Here is a 17,037-nt window from a genome sequence, read left to right on the forward strand (position 1 = left end):
CCATAATAGTTACCAATAGTAGAGACGATAGTAGTAACGACAAACCCCATTGAGTCTTGGCTGTCGTTGTTCACTCGCGAAACCTGATGGAGTTGATCGGCATTAGTCTTATTAAGCTTGTTGATCATCAACTGAAACGGCACCAACGACTATGCATAATTTTTCATGCTGGATTTCGGGGATTTCTCCTGCGAAATTCCCCTGTGGGACTGGATAAATTATGAGGTGATCAGGTAGTTCCTCCTAGGCATGTCGTCGTATATTAGCTAGCATGGTGTTTCTTATGCGCCCCTTTCTTATTCTTCTGCTAAAGTGTTGGAGAATTTGTATGCTCAGAATTACAATCTTTCGTACAAATTACGAGTCTTGAAGGAGACAAAAAGAAAAGCTTCTCAGTAGGTTCTCCGTATGCAAGGTCATTCTCAGTCCTTTCTATGCTATGGCCGTGTCTGGGGCTCTCAGAGTGGAGCCCGCGGAATTGTTAACTCATACGGAGTATTCTGATTATTCACTTTAGCGGCCCTAAGGCGCGGTTATGGGTTTAATTGCCATTCAAAGGAAGTGGAGTGTTCCCTATTGGGCCCTAGACGTCACATCCACTGTGAGGGGCCAGGGGTGCTGTGATAGAGCACATGTTATACATGGCTTGAACTACCATCACCGCCAAGTCCAAGATCTCGTTTATCAGCCGAACTCATAATCGGCCGGTGCAAAGTATAACAGCTCGTAAATCAATAGATCATTTGTGGTCCAAGAGCCGTTGCATATGCAGAGAATTGCAACTGTAAGCTTCAATAGCTTATCCGGCACTCCCGTACTGTTAGAGTAAGGCTGAACGACAAATCAACATGACTACCTTGGCTCCATTGAAGATCGTCAGGGTTAGGCTCCATCGGTCTGGGCAGACCGGCTACCCGGATGATCATGTACAACGTGCGGTTTGCCTTTTATCTTCTTGACCCTGTACACTGTACATATCCTTGGTAGAGGAAAGTCAGCTCCGAATATATTGCAATTAGACCTCAGATATAGTTTATCGCGGCGGACAAGCTCGCGTTCTTCAGCTTCTCCCACCAATAGTGGACAGCAAAATCAGCGCACCATTCGATTTCTAGCTACGCATGTGATTTAAAGAGTGCCTGGTGCCTGGTACCTGGTAAGATTAAGATGCAGATCACCGTAGTAGCTACGTATCAGGTAACTAAGGAGTATGTTCGGAAGACTTGGAAGCCATGATGTCTTGAAGTCTATGCCGTGTAGATCAGCGGATCCGGCGCTCCCCCGAACAAGCAATGATTGCGCTCTTGTTGCAGTATCTAACGCCTATGGAGAGAATCGCCGATGGTAACTTTGAGCCTCTTCTCGAAATGTGTACTGTTGAAACTGTAGAGGTTGCTCGAACTTCATTGTGGGAACTGCACATAGATCACTGCGGCGCTTACTTTCGTAGTTAGTATACGTAGCATAGCGATGATGGTGTGCAGAGCAGGGAACGTGAAGGCATGAGGGTACATTGGAGAGCCTGTATCCTGTTTCATATGCAGTACCCACGGCCTAGTGGTTCTTTTTTCTCCATCAAGCTTGCGATGTAGCTTTACTCTCCTGGGCAGTAACACATGTTCTTAGTCAAATGGTTGCCCCCAGCTAGCTAATCAAGCTGTCCAGCTGCTTTCTGAAAAGAACGGTAACAAAGAGATGATCATGAGCAGCTGTAGTATAAAGGCTTTAACACCCCCAGTTCTCTTGACTTTCTTTCTCAATCATCAGCGCAACACTCATTCGTTCTCTCACTCTCCAACTTCTGTCATTCATTACCGGTTATACCTTATACCAATATACCCTTCCATTCATTTTAATTTTCTTTCACATATCTCATCACAATGAAGACTTCCCTTATCACGGTCATCGCTGCTCTGGCCTCCTCGGCCATGGCTGCTCCTGCTGGCAGCCACTCTGATGTCAGCATCCTCAAGGAGGCCACCTCCACCACCAATGCTATTCCCTCAGTATCTCCAGTCCCCTCTTCGGACGCCAGTGGTCACATTGTTCAGGATGTTGGCCATGGTGTGAACCAGGTCCTCACTGTCACTGGCACTGACGGGAAGAAGCTCCTCATTGAGCTTAGCCCCAAGGTTGCTGGTCTCCTTTCCGGCCTCGGCCTTCCCGGTGTTGGCGTCCCTGTCGGTGAGGTTGTCAAGACCGCTGCCTCGGTCGGCGACGTGATCAAGGGCCTTGGTTCAGCTGTTGACGGCCTCCTGACCGTCGTCAGCAAGGACGGTAGTGCTCTCTTGATCAAGCTGTCTTCTGACATCGCTGGCCTTCTCTCTGGTGTTGGTCTCGCTGGTGTCGGGATTCCTATTGGTAGCACTGTCGCTACCCTTGGTGAGAACCTGAAGCGCTCCGCCGATGGCCAGCTCGTTCAGGATGTTGCCCCCGAGGTGCAGGATGTCCTCGAGGTCACCGGTACCGATTCCAAGCGTATCCTCATCAAGCTCAGCCCCTCCGTCGCCTCTCTCCTCGCCGGCCTTGGCCTCCCTAGAGTCGGTAACTCTGCTGGTCAGATCATCAAGACCGCCGGTAACGCTGGTGACCTCATTAAGGACGTCGGCGAGCCCGCCAAGAACCTCCTCACAGTTGTTGCCCAGGATGGCTCTTTCCTCCTCATCAGGCTCTCCCCTAATGTTGCAGGCCTTCTCACTAGTCTCAGTCTGCCTGCTCTGGGCACTGCCGTTGGCAATGTTGTCGCTACTCTTGGCGCCAACCTGTAAATTGTGAGTTCTGTTAGTCTTTTGCATGCGTTGAATAGAATGAAGAATCCATACTGACTTCAATAAAAGTTTCCAGTCAGACAGAATGGGTTCACAGTGCCATACTAGGCTAGGTTTCTTGGGAGCCCTGTACAGTCGGCATGCCGACAATGACTAGCGTGAGGATACCAAATGTTTGTTATCGATTTGCTCTATGATTGAGTCCAGATAGATGTTTGTTTCATTACACATATTGGGGGCTTTCCGATAATACAAATTTAATTCAGATGCATACTATTATTCTGCCCCTTTTTGGACGGTCTTAATTTAGACATGGCCTTAGCTGGAACGGGATATACCCAGACTGTAGCCCGAGGAGAAACAGCAACAGGTGACTCGGACATCCTCAAAACATTGCACGGGGCCGAATCCGGACATAGGTAGACATTAATGCCTGCCTGGAACATTTAAACACTTAATGTGAATATATCTCAGACCAGACTAGGCATAGAAGGTCAACTGATCCGGTTCGTAGCAGATCTCGACGGCCCTTGACTAGATCTGCCCTAGTCAGAGAGTTGATTAATTTTACTCCAAACTATAATTTATTCTCGCCCCTTTAACTTCAGTTGGAGTTGCTTGTCTCCTAATTTTGCTGTATAGGGCTCTTCCTTTCGGTGTCGGTTATTCTCCGGAAACGGTAGTTTTTAGAGCGTTTCATCTTTCGTTCGGGTCCACTTCTTTGGAGGGCCATTCCGCCCCAACCGATGGAAGCATCAAAAGTTCCATGAAGAATGAAATTTTGTGTGCGTTGAGGACTGAACAGACCTATCGAGCTCTGTAGACATCTCGTTGAACCTAATTGCAGATCTGGGCCGACGGTCGAAATATGATGCGAAACACGGGACGGATTTAATGCTCGCGCTTGATTCAGTCGTCCGAAGCACGCCATGGTTCTCTTATTAGAGATTGGCATGCATCATAGCTCCTGGCGCACCCACTAATTTAATTGATTCAACCCGATGTCTGGCTCCAGATGTCTAGGCCGACTTGACAGATTATCGCTCAGCCCTGGGGGTGCAGAGATGGTAGCCAGCGGTTGTTTGAAACTAGGGCTACTAGATGCTGGCTCCATGTCTGAGGGAAATTGTTTCAGGTTGATATCCCGGGTCTAGCTCTACTTAATAGCACTTCTCGCTCGTGCGTTACAACCCTTCTTGCTCTATCCTCACGCTCACTTTCTTTTCTCCAAATCCCGCTCAGCAAAATGCGGATCAATACACTGTCGTTGTTTTCCCTCGTGAGTCTGGTACCTACCCTTGCGGTGGCCAGCCTTTCTGGATCTGTGGGACCATTAACACCGGCTTCGACTAAAGCCGCCACGAAGACTTGCAATGTTCTCGATTATGGGGCCAAAGCTGATAAGACCACCGATCTTGGGCCTCCTCTGGCATCTGCGTTCGCCGACTGCAAATCTGGCGGTTTGGTATATGTGCCATCGGGAGATTATGCACTGTCAACCTGGGCCAGACTGAGTGGTGGCAAGGCATGGGCACTGCAGATTGATGGAACCATCTACCGTAGCGGCACGGATGGTGGAAACATGATCTTTATTGAACATTCCAGCGATTTTGAGCTCTTCAGTAGCACATCGTCGGGTGCCATGCAGGGCTTGGGCTATGAATACCACAAGGATAACAAATGGAGTGGGCCTCGCCTCTTGCGGCTCTATGATGTTACAGATTTCTCGGTTCATGACTTTATCCTTGTCGATGCCCCTGCTTTCCACTTTTCCCTGGATACTTGCACCAACGGCGAAGTATATAACATGGCAATTCGTGGTGGTAACCACGGTGGCTTGGATGGTGTTGATGTTTGGTCAACGAACGTCTGGATTCATGACGTGAGTAGTAAATTGCCGATATTTGAGCCTCACGTCCCTCAGTAGCTTACGTATCAATAGATCGAGGTAACGAACAAGGATGAATGTGTCACAGTCAAGGTATGTTTCCAACACAGCCCTCCTTTTATCCCAAGGACTGTCTAACACACATCTGTAGAGTCCTTCTAAGAACATCTTGGTTGAGAATATCTACTGCAATTGGAGTGGTGGATGCGGTATGGGCTCTCTTGGAAAGGATACCGATATCAGTGATATCACTTACCGGAACATCTATACCTGGAATTCCAACAACATGATGTTCATTAAGAGCAATGGTGGTAGTGGCTCCGCGACTAATCTGCTGTTTGAGAACTTCATCGGTAAGCACAAGCATCCTTATAAGTCAGTTAGTGGAATCCCTTGACAATGCTAACCTTGCATCTTGCATTCGTCAGGCCACGGAAACGCCTACTCGTTCGATATTGACAGTTACTGGGCCAGCATGAGCTCTCAGGACGGAAATGGTGTCGAACTGAGCAACATCACTCTCAGAAACTGGAAAGGTACTGAGGAGAATGGCGCTGCAAGAGGCCCTATCAAGATTGTTTGCCCAGACGGTGCCCCTTGCTATGATATCACCATTGAGGACTTTGCCATGTGGACTGAGGACAGTTCCAGGCAGCGGCAATGGTACTCTTGCCGCAACGCTTATGGCACTGGATTTTGTCTTAAATCAGGCTCTAGTCATGTTGCTTATGAAGCGACCACGACCACAGTCTCCAGCGCCCCATCTGGCTATTCGGCGGCAACAATGGCTGCCGATCTCAAAACGGACTTCGGTATTACAGCCTCCATTCCAATCCCGACCATTCCCACCTCCTTCTACCCTGGAGCGACTCCGTATAGTGCTTTGATGGTCAACAAAGGCTCGACAGCGAAGGTCCGAGCGGTTGTGGCGTCCTCTAAGCCAACAACGGTTGCTGAGGCGACCTCCACCACGGCCGAGCAGCAGGCGTCCACTAGCGCACCAGCTCCTACTGTGGCCAGTGAGCAGCCGTCCCAGCAATCGAAGCAGCATTCCTCTAAACAATCTGCCGGTGAGGTTGGTGGTTGCCCGTTTGGAAATGACAAGCCAGCACCCACAGGCCCTCCTCGTGCTGGCCATCATCATCATCGGCGCCATGGCCATCACTAGACATGACGCATGCATGTAGAAGTATTTAATTCTCAACTTGTTTTACTTAGAGAATATATTTGTCAGGATAGAGTCAGTTATCATTGTCTTATCTTGGTATGAGTAGACTTAACATATTGATGACTTACAACCTTGGGGATAGATTCCAGATACACGATAATCCTCATGTATTTCTTAGTCGAGTAAGGCATTGCTTAAAATTGACAAAACAATTGAAGGGAGGTGTCTAGTATTACGAAATATACGTACGAGGAACAAACGATAAGCAAACAAAGACAAGGGTAGGGTGATGTCACATGGGGAGAACACGGGAGCTTTGGCCTCTCCGCAAGCAACCCCCGCAGCAGGAAACCAGGTTTCCTTCTCCTCTGCTCCTCTGCTTGCTTCCCAACCATTGCCTACTTTTTGTTCTTGCAATTACTGGTGGTAGTATCAGTTGTAAAACTGTCTCGATTTGCCTCGTCGGTCCCCAGTAACAAGGTTTTGTACCTGATTGAGCCTTATCAGTCAGTTCCTGCCAGCTGCCGGAATGGGTTCCTCCCAAGCTGCGGACAGCTCCCCGCCGGACGGCACAGGTTAGTCACTTCAAACGACGCATTGTGCAACTCCACCTTACGCTGAATTAATTCAGGTGTCATAAAGCTGGACCCTTGGCTGGAGCCTTTTCGAGATGCTTTGAAGCAAAGGTTCAGTTTCGTTGAAGGCTGGGTGAAAGCCATCAATGAGACAGAAGGAGGTCTTGAAACGTTTAGCAAGGTGAGAGTCAATTGATTGCTCTTATGGTTTCCTTGGTTTGGGCGGGGCTCCAATTGACCCTGAAGTTTGTCCCTGCTAATTATGACTTCGCCCACTCTTTAGGGTTACGAGAGGTTTGGCCTCAACGTTCAATCCAACGGTGACATTGTGTACAGAGAATGGGCTCCAAATGCTGTGCAAGCGCAGTTGGTCGGAGAATTCAGTATGTCTGACTGCATGGAGAAAGCTACCTGAGGAAGAAATACTGAAACTAGCAGACAATTGGGACGTGACGGCCCACCCAATGACAAAGAATGACTTCGGCGTCTGGGAGGTTACGGTGCCAGCAGTTAGCGGCGCTCCAGCTATTCCCCATGACAGCAAGATCAAGGTATCGATCCCATTGTTCAGGCTGACGGTTGTCGATACGTTCCGTATCACTTACGCTTGTCCAGATATCAATGGTCACCCCCAGTGGAGACCGAATCTATCGGATCCCAGCGTGGATCAAGCGTGTGGTGCAAGACCTCAATGTGTCACCTACATACGAGTCCGTCTTCTGGAACCCTCCAGCCGAAAAACAATATAAGTTCCAGCATCCCCGTCCTAAGAGGCCTGAAAGTCTCCGGATTTATGAAGCACATGTGGGGATTTCATCACCAGAAACTAAAGTCGCAACCTACAAAGAGTTCACTTCCAATATGCTCCCTCGGATCAAATATCTAGGGTACAATGCAATTCAGCTTATGGCCATCATGGAGCACGCTTACTACGCCAGCTTCGGATACCAAGTCAATAACTTCTTCGCAGCGAGCAGCCGCTATGGTACACCTGAAGACCTAAAGGAGCTCGTCGACAAAGCCCACAGCATGGGTCTAGTGGTGCTCCTCGATGTCATCCACAGCCATGCATCGAAGAACGTTCTCGATGGATTGAACATGTTCGACGGCACAGACCACCTATACTTCCACGGTGGTGGGAAGGGTCGACATGAGTTGTGGGACAGCCGATTGTTCAACTACGGCAATCATGAGGTTCTGCGCTTCCTTCTGAGCAACTTGCGCTTTTGGATGGAGGAGTATGGTTTTGATGGTTTCCGCTTTGATGGTGTCACAAGTATGCTTTACACCCATCACGGAATTGGAACGTAAGTAGCCAACCTTTTCAGTGCTATTATTCGTCTAATCAGAAGACACAGAGGTTTTTCTGGGGGTTACCATGAGTATTTTGGTTCTTCTGTCGATGAAGAAGGTGTGATGTATCTGACTCTTGCTAACGAAATGCTCCATAACCTCTATCCCGACTGTATCACAGTAGCGGAAGACGTCTCTGGGATGCCGGCCCTCTGTCTACCACACTCCCTCGGTGGAGTCGGCTTTGACTACCGCCTCGCCATGGCTGTCCCAGACATGTATATCAAGCTCTTGAAAGAGAAGGGGGACGACGAGTGGGACATAGGAAACCTATCCTTCACTTTGACAAACAGACGCCATGGCGAGAAGACAATTGCCTACGCAGAAAGCCACGATCAAGCGTAAGTTTACAAATCCACTGTATATACTATAAGATTATTGTTGCTAACTCCATAATAAGGCTTGTTGGCGATAAAACCCTCATGATGTGGCTATGCGATAAAGAAATGTACACACACATGTCCGTGCTGACAGAGTTCACTCCCATCATCGAACGAGGCATGGCCTTGCACAAAATGATCCGACTAGTCACGCATGGTCTCGGAGGTGAAGGCTACCTCAACTTTGAAGGCAACGAGTTCGGACACCCGGAATGGCTCGACTTCCCCCGAGAAGGGAACAAGAATTCCTTCTGGTACGCACGACGCCAGCTAAATCTGACCGAAGACCACCTACTACGGTATAAATTCCTTAATGAATTCGACCGTGGGATGCAATTGACGGAAGAAAAATACGGATGGCTCCATTCGCCACAGGCATATATCAGCCTGAAAAACGAAGCCGACAAGGTCCTCGTCTTTGAGAGGGCAGGTCTTCTTTGGATTTTCAACTTCCACCCAACCAACAGCTTCACCGACTACCGTGTGGGCGTCGAGCAAGCAGGCACGTACCGTATCGTTCTCGACACTGATGATCCAGCATTCGGTGGTCTGAACCGCAATCTTAAGGAGACACGGTTCTTTACCACCGATATGTCGTGGAATGGCCGGAGCAACTTCCTCCAAGTCTACATCCCCACCAGGACCGCACTAGTAAGATCCATCCTATACCTGACACCAGAATCCCCAAAGAAAGAAAGAGCTGCGCATGCTAATAACTCATAACAGGTCCTGGCCTTAGAAGAAACGCTGTAGATACTTCGTATCATTCTGCAAGCACGCCCTCAGCGCTAAGCTATACTCAACATCAAGTGTCTTAATCTTGTTCTCGACTTTATAATTCTTAACTACAATTTACTTTACTGTTTTTAGATCTCAATCACTATAGAGTCATCATGAAGGCATCAGTCTTCGCCCAGTTAGAAAATCATTTAGAGACAACCCAGCAATAACCCTTTGATCACCACCACACATCCTAGACCTTCCTGTTCCAGCAGCTCCAGTGTCCTCTTCCCATTCAATATCAACTCTCGAGTCTAATTTACTCTATTTACTCACAAAGCAACAAGCGTCGATCTATTGAGAGTCGAGCAGCCTAACTTCAATGTATAAGACTCCACCAACAATGACATACCGACCATCAAGCCAAAGCTTCTAGACCACACCCTTCAACATCTCAGAACCACATGACAGTAACCCACCATCCAGCACTATAAGTCCGAAATCATTCATAACCAAGCGAACAGCACAAAAACACCCTTTCAATTCCCTAGGCACAGTACTATTATCATATCACTCTACATAAAACTTACAAAAGCACAGTAACCACTCACCACAGCCATCCTCCACGACGAAGAATAAATAAATCACAACAAGCTCAGAAAGGAGACCACAGTACCAATCCCCCAAAAAATAATAACAATCAGTCCACAGGCCGAATATACGACCACCAGTTCCATATGCATGGATAAAAAGAGCACCCCAGGACAAACATGGCAACTCCTGCTAAAGGGAAAGGAAACCCCCATTCCCAAAGAAGTCAAACTTAACATTAATCCAGTGCCATGCTTCATTGGGTCTGAATGCAAGGTAACACAGCATCAGCCGCGTGTACGTTTCCCCATTCTCTGGAGAAAATGAGGGCATTATGTAGCATTCCCTGCCCTTGAAAATTGCACGTATCTCATAAAACTATATATAGTTCTCGGGGTTGTCTTTTTTAAGGAAATATATTCTAAAATGTAGAAAGAAGTGGTGGTGATGGTGACGAAATGTGTTTGGCGAATCTTGTCTTGCTAATGAAGATTGCTGGGCTTCAGGCCATTAGTCGTTCTAGGAAATATATATGTAGAAGAGAGAGAAGTACTCAGTATTGCCGTGTAAACCCCATTGGTTTATACTAGATAAAAAAGTGATGCGCTCCAGGAGAGTACTCCAAAGTGTCTAATAGTCTGAAAAGAATATACTTTTGGGGGTGAGTTTTTTATATCACGTAGCATTATGTATAACTCCATGGCCAGAAATGACCCATTGTACATGCCTATTATCCTATCTAGAGCCATATTACTTGAAATTCAAGTGGAATTACAGTAGGGGAAGGGTGCGTAGTTCTAACTAGGGGAGGCTGACGCATTGTATTCGTAGACTTGAAGTCACTATGTATCTCCAAGTGCACTCAATACCAAGATAAAGGCCGAATTCCAAGGGATAATAATGATATGCAAGCAAGGCATTCCGTATGGTGGTCAATTACAAACAATATAGGAACGAGTACGACATTATTGATCTACACTGCCTACGAAGGGAAAGAGAGAGTTGGTGCAACAAAAGAAATGAATACAATTGTCCCAGCCCCGAGGGTATCAGGCTGAATGTGGTCGTTTTAACTTACTTACATGAGCACGTAGTGTAACACAAGTCCGGAAGGTACATCCGGACTTTAAGGTAGGTGTAATAGTGCTCCCTTCCTTTTTTCTTCTGAACAGGGAGGATAAGCCTTTCGTTCAACTCCCTTTTCTTAATTCGAGTACTGTACACGTATCGACAGAAAACGGATAACTGAAGAAAGGAAGTCCATGTCTAACAAAAAAGAAAAGGGCGCTTAAAAACAATATTACATTTAGGCCTTGTTCTCGAGCTCGGCCAGGAGCTTCTCACCCTTGGCACGGGCGGACTCGAGGTCACCAACCATGTAGAAAGCAGCTGAGACATCGTTAGCATACAGTTCAAAGACAAGTATTAGTCAGGGGAAACTTACCCTCAGGAAGGTCATCAGCCTCTCCGTTGATGATGGCCTTGAAGGAGCGGATGGTGTCCTTAAGGTCAACCAGCTTACCCTCGATACCAGTGAAAACCTGGGCGACGGTGAAAGGCTGGCTCAGGAAACGCTGAAGCTTACGGGCACGCTCGACAGTGAGCTTGTCAGCCTCAGAAAGTTCGTCCATACCCAGAATGGCAATGATATCCTGGAGGGACTTGTACTCCTGGAGCATCTGCTGGACACGGGTGGCGGTGTCGTAGTGTTCCTGACCGACGATACGGGGGTCGAGCATACGAGACTTGGAGTCAAGAGGGTCGACAGCAGGGTAGATACCCAACTCGGAAATACCACGGGACAAGACAGTGGTGGCGTCCAAGTGAGCGAAAGTGGTGGCGGGGGCAGGGTCAGTCAAATCGTCAGCAGGGACGTAGACGGCCTGGACGGAGGTAATGGAACCCTTGGTGGTGGTGGTAATACGCTCCTGCATACCACCCATGTCGACGGCCAGAGTGGGCTGGTAACCGACAGCAGAGGGGATACGACCAAGAAGGGCAGACACCTCAGAACCGGCCTGGGTGAAACGGAAAATGTTGTCAATGAAGAGCAGCACATCCTGACCCTCCTCGTCACGGAAGTACTCGGCAATGGTCAGACCGGTAAGGGCGACACGGGCACGGGCACCTGGGGGCTCGTTCATCTGACCGAACACAAGGGCGACCTTGGATTCACCGTCGAGCTGAATGACACCAGTCTCCTGCATTTCGTGGTACAGATCGTTACCCTCACGGGTACGCTCACCGACACCAGTGAAGACGGAGTAACCACCGTGAGCCTTGGCAATGTTGTTCTATGAAGGGTTAGAAAAGAGTGGAAAAAGGTAAATCTTTGGTTGCAGGTGAACATACAATCAACTCCTGAATGAAGACGGTCTTACCGACACCGGCACCACCGAAGAGACCAATCTTACCACCACGGGCGTAGGGGGCAAGCAGGTCGACGACCTTGATACCAGTGACAAGAATCTCACCCTCAGTGGACTGCTCAACGAACTCAGGGGCCTCGGCGTGAATAGGGGCGTACTTGGTGGCCTTGACGGGACCACGCTCGTCGACGGGGTCACCGGTGACGTTGAGGATACGGCCCAGGGTGCCGGGACCGACAGGGATGGTGATGGGAGCACCAGTGTCGCGAGCAGCGGCACCACGAGTCAAACCCTCGGTACCTGAAAGAGTGATATGTCAACCCAAAGTTCGGGTGACCCTAGCCACGTATATGGGAGCGGTCAAGCCAGGGCGAGCACTTATGATATGCCCATGGCGATACTTAAACAATAGAACGGTGTGACTTACCCTCCATAGCAATAGTACGGACGACGTTCTCACCCAAGTGTTGCTGTTTTTGGTTAGCTATGTTGACTTGATGTCATTCAAGCTCTGGGGGTACCTACAGAAACCTCGAGCACGAGCTTCTGGCCATTGTTCTCGGTCTCAATGGCGTTGAGAATGGCAGGGAGCTTCTCACCCTCGAACTTCACTGTAATCGAAAGTCAGATATCGTGTTTTCAGCCACATATGGAGTCGTTGTTGATGATTTTATGATGGAATTGCGGCCAGGAAAAGATTTTCGCGTAGCCGGGTAACAGGGTTTTCGTCGGGAGCCGGAAACATACCGTCAACGACGGCACCAATGACCTGGTGAATCTTGCCGCTAGCGCCGGCCTCAGTGCTGGCCAACCTGGCAAGGGAAGGGAAGGCATTGATCTTGGAAGGAACGCGACGGGCGACCGGGGTAGGCCGGGCAAAAGCAGCCCTCCCGAAGGTCCGGGCAAGACCGCTGTAAAAGGGAAAAAATAGCTGTTAGCAAGCGGAAAAAAAAGGGTCATGGGGCGACGAGGTCAGAGTGGGCGGAGCAACACACCTCTTGAACATTATGATGGTGTTTAAGAGCGAAACGGGGATAAATGAGGTCAAAGGGACGAGAAGATGGGGAGAGGGAAGAAAGAGGGAAGGGAAGGGAAGAGGTTGAGGTTGAGGTGGACACGGGCGACTGTGTCCGGTCTTAGCCTTTCCGGGGCGGTTTTGCCGACGATCCCGTGATGTACCGAGCAACGCGCAGAAAACATGGACAGAGCTGCATCAGCTTCATGGTTGCTAGGCAGTGTAATTCCCTTTTACACCTTTTCAACCGAATACATAACTGCTACGTTTTCATCTGACAGATAATTTTCTTTCTTGTGGCCCTCCCCGTCCAACACTGCATGGAGAAGTCTCCCGGCGGTTGTCATGGAAATTTACACACAAAATGAGGAGCTTCTTGGCAACCATCGGATACAAGGGAGCATTGAACCCCATCAAAAATGCCATTTGTCCAGCATACTATCCAGTAGAACCGTGACTAGTCAAAAGCATTCCCGTCTAAATCGAGCGTATGCGGCTCAGACCAATACGGTGAAGAAATAAACATATCCTAACGGGCATAGACCCGACTTTCGACGTATTATTTTGGTTTTCCTATTACCTCCGTCCGGGTACACCGTAAAGATCTAAGCTCCTATTTCGGACGAACGCCAACTTGGAAAAAAATCTGACGTGTTCCCGTGATTCTCCATCAGGATCATCAAGGTATCTAGGTAGTCAATTCTGGTCTACAGACCTTCACAGTGACAAGTATATATATATATTTATATTTCTATAGGTCAACATTTTCAGGTGCTATGCCAAGAAATAAGCTTAGGAATAGTGACGGCCGAAGGGGTGTAATGGGGCATGAATGTAAAGTTCGGAAGCGTTACTATGTAACGGCACTTTTCCGACCTCCATGATACATTTCCGACGTAAACATCAGGAGTCGACTTGGCTGATATCAAACCTCTTCAGTAGGAAAGGACATTGATAATATGAAGCGAAATGATTATCGCTTTGTACTAATCTACAGATTATGAACTCTAGAGGTCAGTTACCAGTCGCAGCAGTGGAACAGACTCTATGGCTACAAAGGAGATACATTGATTATGGCACAGTACGAGATACAAGTCTTTTGGGCTGACATTGGGCAAAACAGATAAGACAGAGGCGAAGGGAAGTGCACACGATGATGGGCACAGAACCGGCGGTATCAGAAAACGGAAGGACGACGCCATAGGTACCATTTGAACCCATAGCAGATCCTATCCAGCTTGTCCAATTGCTATACCTGTTCCTCCCGCATCACTGGTCCACAATCTATGACTTCTCAGCAGGAGGGCTCTGGACGAAGCCCTTGCCCTCGTAACCCTCGGCGCTGACACCGTAGATAGGGTTGATCTTCTCGGCCTGTTATGACAAGTAGTCAGTGTCTGATCTAATAGATTTCAAGAGACACTGCCCAATGGCAGGCTCAAGTGAGAGAGCAAGATCAACGTACCTTGGCATACTCGTTGGAAGCCTCCTGCCACTCCTTGGACATGGTCTTAGGCTGGGGCTTAGCGAACAAGTGAATGACGTAGAACACGGCGACGGAGACAGCAGTGAGCTGGGCGACCTTAACGGCGATTCTGAGACCCTCGCCCTTAGGGGCCTGCGCGCGAGGGCCATGAGGACCAAAGGCAATCCAGTAAGCTAAAATGCGGGGGGTGATGTCCATCAGCAAAATTCTGATCGATCGGGAGTAGTGGGGATTGTGTAGATAGAAAAAGCATACCGGCCTTCTTCTCCTGAAGGGTCATCTGGTGCCAGTCAACCTTCATACGGTCCCTGAGCTGCATCCACAAATCGGCCTGCTCCTGAGGGGGCATGGCCTCCCAGCGCTTCTCGATACCGGCGAGTGTGGGATTCGAGATGGCGTGCTCGGATGAGGCGCGGGTCTGCTGGGGAGCGATAGAGTTCTTCGCAGGCTGAGGACGGGCATTCAGGCAAGCCATTGGGCCCGAGACGGTGCGGTAGGAACGAATGGCAGTGGTGGGCATGGCCGAGCTGCGAGCAGCAGCCCGAGAAACGGACTGAAGGAACATTGTGTGGGAGGTCGTGCGCGCGACAAAAAGGAGACCAATTAAAAATCAAATACACACTCTTTGAGCGAGAGATGTAATGCCTCGGGATTGAGGATGAATTAAGGTGGAATGGGAGTGGAGGAGGTGATCGAGACTTCGCGATGGGAAACGAAGACGTCGTTCGACTGTGGTTTGAGGTGGAAAGTCGAGTATCCGGCCGGTTAGGTTAGTCCGTTTTGCCTGCGCCCTCATTGGTCCACGTCCCAATCTGTCCCGACTTCGACTTCCTTCACCCAAAACACCTGATACGTTCCATCCTTATCCAACATCAAAATCCGATCTAAGGGTATTTTTGGATTTTGGTCGGCTTCTTGATTGAGCAATAAAGCTTGGCAAGTCCCAACGGTCAATATGTCGAATTTTCCACATCGACAATTTTTTTGTTGGTTTTCCCTTACGATACTTTTCAAGCCTAGGCACAACGAAGCTATACTGGTCACCTGACGGGCGCTCTCGGGATCATAGCACGACAATCAGACTTACGTAGGGACCAACATGATGGGATATGTTTAAACGGTGAAGTCGTGTATTCTACTCTACACTGATCCTGTGAAACCACACCGCCTACCAGGTAGCAATATTCTGTACAGGCATAAACGCTGACAAAAAAAAGAAAACCCCTCCCAAACGCTCGGTCACGGAGAGTGCCACGATCGCAGAAGACGAATATACGATCACTATGGAAGCAGACAAGTCGTAACGATCTCATATTGAACTAGAATTTGTGCAGGAGAATGTCATTGAATTGGTTCGTTCCGAGACACTCCGCGAACTGGAAACGGAGCGGCGCAGTGTAATAACCAGCACACACAAGCTCACCTGGCCCTGGCCCAGCCGGCGCCGTTACTTATTTACCAGCCTTTCCGCCGCTGGCTTCAGCCAGAACAGCCTTCCATTCAATGTCACCTTTGTCGTCGGCGTGGATGGAGGTGTGGATGTTAAGGGCGTTCTTCAGAACCTCCCGGGTGCTGGCGTAGATCATAGACCACTATTGCATGCATCATCAGCAACAGCCAGCAAGACAAAGATAGAGCGCAAAGAAACTTACGAGAGTTGGGGTTTCACTGGGAACCCAGGAAATGAAGATTATCTTGCTCCTGCACAGTAAAAAAAGTTCGTAAGCTGCCAATCAACTCAAACGGCGGCTTCAGCAGCACCATACCTCTTGCCTTCGTTGGCACCGAGCTCGTACTCAACATCGTAGACTGCGTAACGGGGGGCAGGGTTGCCTTTGCTGTCCTTAGCAGCTGCAAGCTTGTTGCGGAAGACTTCATAGTCTTGGTCAGAGGAAATTTCATCAACGACGACCGACTTCTTATCGTCGGCGATCTTGAAGATGATGAACTTAGGCTTTTCGCCCTTGCTGCCGCCGGTCATGCGGAATTCGTTGAACTTGTTGACGCAGTCATCGGTAACGGTAACTCTAAGTAATAGGCGTCGTTAGTGTCGATTCGGGGCTCCGGCATGAATCTGATCTTTGGAGAAAGGTGTAGGACATGATCGTCGACATACCCAGATGCGAGCTACGGGACCCAAGCGAATATCATATCAGTATGAGCCTAGTCCATCAAGACGTCGGGTGGAATACGTACCGACATGATTGCTATGTGGGTATGGAAATGAAGGAACACCGAAGTTGATAACCTACGCCGGCACGCGATATCAGTAGCTGGTTTCCCCTGATTTTAGCAGTAATTCCCCGTCAAGGAAGAACAATGCCTATTGCATCCAAGAAGCCCGTTCAGTTTGATTTACTGACCAGAGAAGAGGGAGATTATTCTCAAAAGATTCCCACAGAAATTTGGGGGTGAAAGAAGCTAACTGAAATGAATTATGTGAGGGGGTGGGAGAGGAATAATAATGGGGGATGGAGATAGAGGGGCATTTAGTTGTTGTGCTTTGCGGTGTTGCGCCGCCGGTGGGGGGGATTATTATCACGTGATATCGCCGTCGCACCACCAGGCCGTGTTTTCGTCATAATCCATTTCCCCTGAATGTTCCGGTAGTAAATACGAGTGAGTAGTTAGAGTGTGAAGCATACAAACTAGTACTGTACTTAACATTGCAGCCTGCTGCAGGTTCATCCGTCACCTGCGTCTCCGACTAGTATTAATGGGTAC

At 48.8% G+C, this 17,037-nt stretch overlaps 7 protein-coding genes across 7 annotated transcripts; 3 read left to right on the top strand and 4 right to left on the bottom strand.

Annotated features, from left to right (window-relative positions):
* Positions 1-1,880: 1,880 nt before the first annotated feature.
* BDV38DRAFT_277832 (uncharacterized protein) lies at positions 1,881-2,768 on the top strand (the record flags this gene model as incomplete). Its single annotated transcript, XM_032058578.1, has 1 exon — positions 1,881-2,768. The coding sequence occupies one exon, from the start codon at positions 1,881-1,883 to the stop codon at positions 2,766-2,768; it is 888 nt and encodes a 295-aa protein (XP_031919089.1).
* A 1,246-nt stretch (positions 2,769-4,014) lies between these two features.
* rhgB (putative extracellular rhamnogalacturonase) lies at positions 4,015-5,824 on the top strand (the record flags this gene model as incomplete). The annotated part of the gene is made up of 4 exons (XM_032058579.1): positions 4,015-4,650; positions 4,711-4,749; positions 4,808-5,009; positions 5,085-5,824. The coding sequence occupies 4 exons, from the start codon at positions 4,015-4,017 to the stop codon at positions 5,822-5,824; spliced, it is 1,617 nt and encodes a 538-aa protein (XP_031919090.1).
* A 403-nt stretch (positions 5,825-6,227) lies between these two features.
* Positions 6,228-8,963, top strand: BDV38DRAFT_234435 (1,4-alpha-glucan branching enzyme GLC3). Its single transcript, XM_032053248.1, has 8 exons — positions 6,228-6,399; positions 6,456-6,580; positions 6,683-6,782; positions 6,838-6,950; positions 7,015-7,706; positions 7,758-8,093; positions 8,153-8,783; positions 8,859-8,963. Exons 1-8 carry the CDS (start codon positions 6,354-6,356, stop codon positions 8,883-8,885), a joined length of 2,070 nt encoding a protein of 689 aa, XP_031919091.1. The 5' UTR covers positions 6,228-6,353; the 3' UTR covers positions 8,886-8,963.
* A 256-nt stretch (positions 8,964-9,219) lies between these two features.
* Positions 9,220-9,859, bottom strand: BDV38DRAFT_234441 (uncharacterized protein). Its single transcript, XM_032053249.1, has one exon. It carries the CDS (start codon positions 9,701-9,703, stop codon positions 9,497-9,499), a length of 207 nt encoding a protein of 68 aa, XP_031919092.1. The 5' UTR covers positions 9,704-9,859; the 3' UTR covers positions 9,220-9,496.
* An 890-nt stretch (positions 9,860-10,749) lies between these two features.
* BDV38DRAFT_267627 (F1F0 ATP synthase subunit beta) lies at positions 10,750-13,012 on the bottom strand (the record flags this gene model as incomplete). The annotated part of the gene is made up of 7 exons (XM_032056626.1): positions 10,750-10,832; positions 10,888-11,737; positions 11,796-12,112; positions 12,240-12,282; positions 12,338-12,423; positions 12,560-12,743; positions 12,992-13,012. 7 exons carry the CDS (start codon positions 13,010-13,012, stop codon positions 10,750-10,752), a joined length of 1,584 nt encoding a protein of 527 aa, XP_031919093.1.
* A 521-nt stretch (positions 13,013-13,533) lies between these two features.
* BDV38DRAFT_95860 (cytochrome c oxidase subunit IV family protein) lies at positions 13,534-15,269 on the bottom strand. Its single transcript, XM_032064196.1, has 3 exons — positions 14,569-15,269; positions 14,293-14,486; positions 13,534-14,201 (listed from the first exon to the last, which is right to left on the bottom strand). The coding sequence occupies exons 1-3, from the start codon at positions 14,876-14,878 to the stop codon at positions 14,112-14,114; spliced, it is 594 nt and encodes a 197-aa protein (XP_031919094.1). The 5' UTR covers positions 14,879-15,269; the 3' UTR covers positions 13,534-14,111.
* A 495-nt stretch (positions 15,270-15,764) lies between these two features.
* On the bottom strand, positions 15,765-16,515 carry BDV38DRAFT_277837 (actin-binding ADF family protein; the record flags this gene model as incomplete). Its single annotated transcript, XM_032058580.1, has 5 exons — positions 15,765-15,905; positions 15,966-16,014; positions 16,080-16,340; positions 16,430-16,440; positions 16,510-16,515. 5 exons carry the CDS (start codon positions 16,513-16,515, stop codon positions 15,765-15,767), a joined length of 468 nt encoding a protein of 155 aa, XP_031919095.1.
* Between the last annotated feature and the right edge of the window lie 522 nt (positions 16,516-17,037).

This window comes from Aspergillus pseudotamarii, assembly GCF_009193445.1.
Source record: "Aspergillus pseudotamarii strain CBS 117625 unplaced genomic scaffold BDV38scaffold_3, whole genome shotgun sequence".
NCBI classification, from domain to species: domain Eukaryota; kingdom Fungi; phylum Ascomycota; class Eurotiomycetes; order Eurotiales; family Aspergillaceae; genus Aspergillus; species Aspergillus pseudotamarii.

Coding starts and splice junctions, on each gene's coding strand:
- BDV38DRAFT_95860 (XM_032064196.1), bottom strand. CDS start 14,878: ATGTTCCTTCAGTCCGTTTCTCGGGCTGCTGCTCGCAGCTCGGCCATG. Junction 14,487..14,568: donor CCTTCAGGAGAAGAAGGCCG/GTATGCTTTTTC, acceptor CCCGCATTTTAG/CTTACTGGATTGCCTTTGGT. Junction 14,202..14,292: donor CTTCCAACGAGTATGCCAAG/GTACGTTGATCT, acceptor TTGTCATAACAG/GCCGAGAAGATCAACCCTAT.
- BDV38DRAFT_234435 (XM_032053248.1), top strand. CDS start 6,354: ATGGGTTCCTCCCAAGCTGCGGACAGCTCCCCGCCGGACGGCACAG. Junction 6,783..6,837: donor GCAGTTGGTCGGAGAATTCA/GTATGTCTGACT, acceptor TGAAACTAGCAG/ACAATTGGGACGTGACGGCC. Junction 8,094..8,152: donor GCAGAAAGCCACGATCAAGC/GTAAGTTTACAA, acceptor CTCCATAATAAG/GCTTGTTGGCGATAAAACCC.
- BDV38DRAFT_234441 (XM_032053249.1), bottom strand. CDS start 9,703: ATGAAGCATGGCACTGGATTAATGTTAAGTTTGACTTCTTTGGGAATG.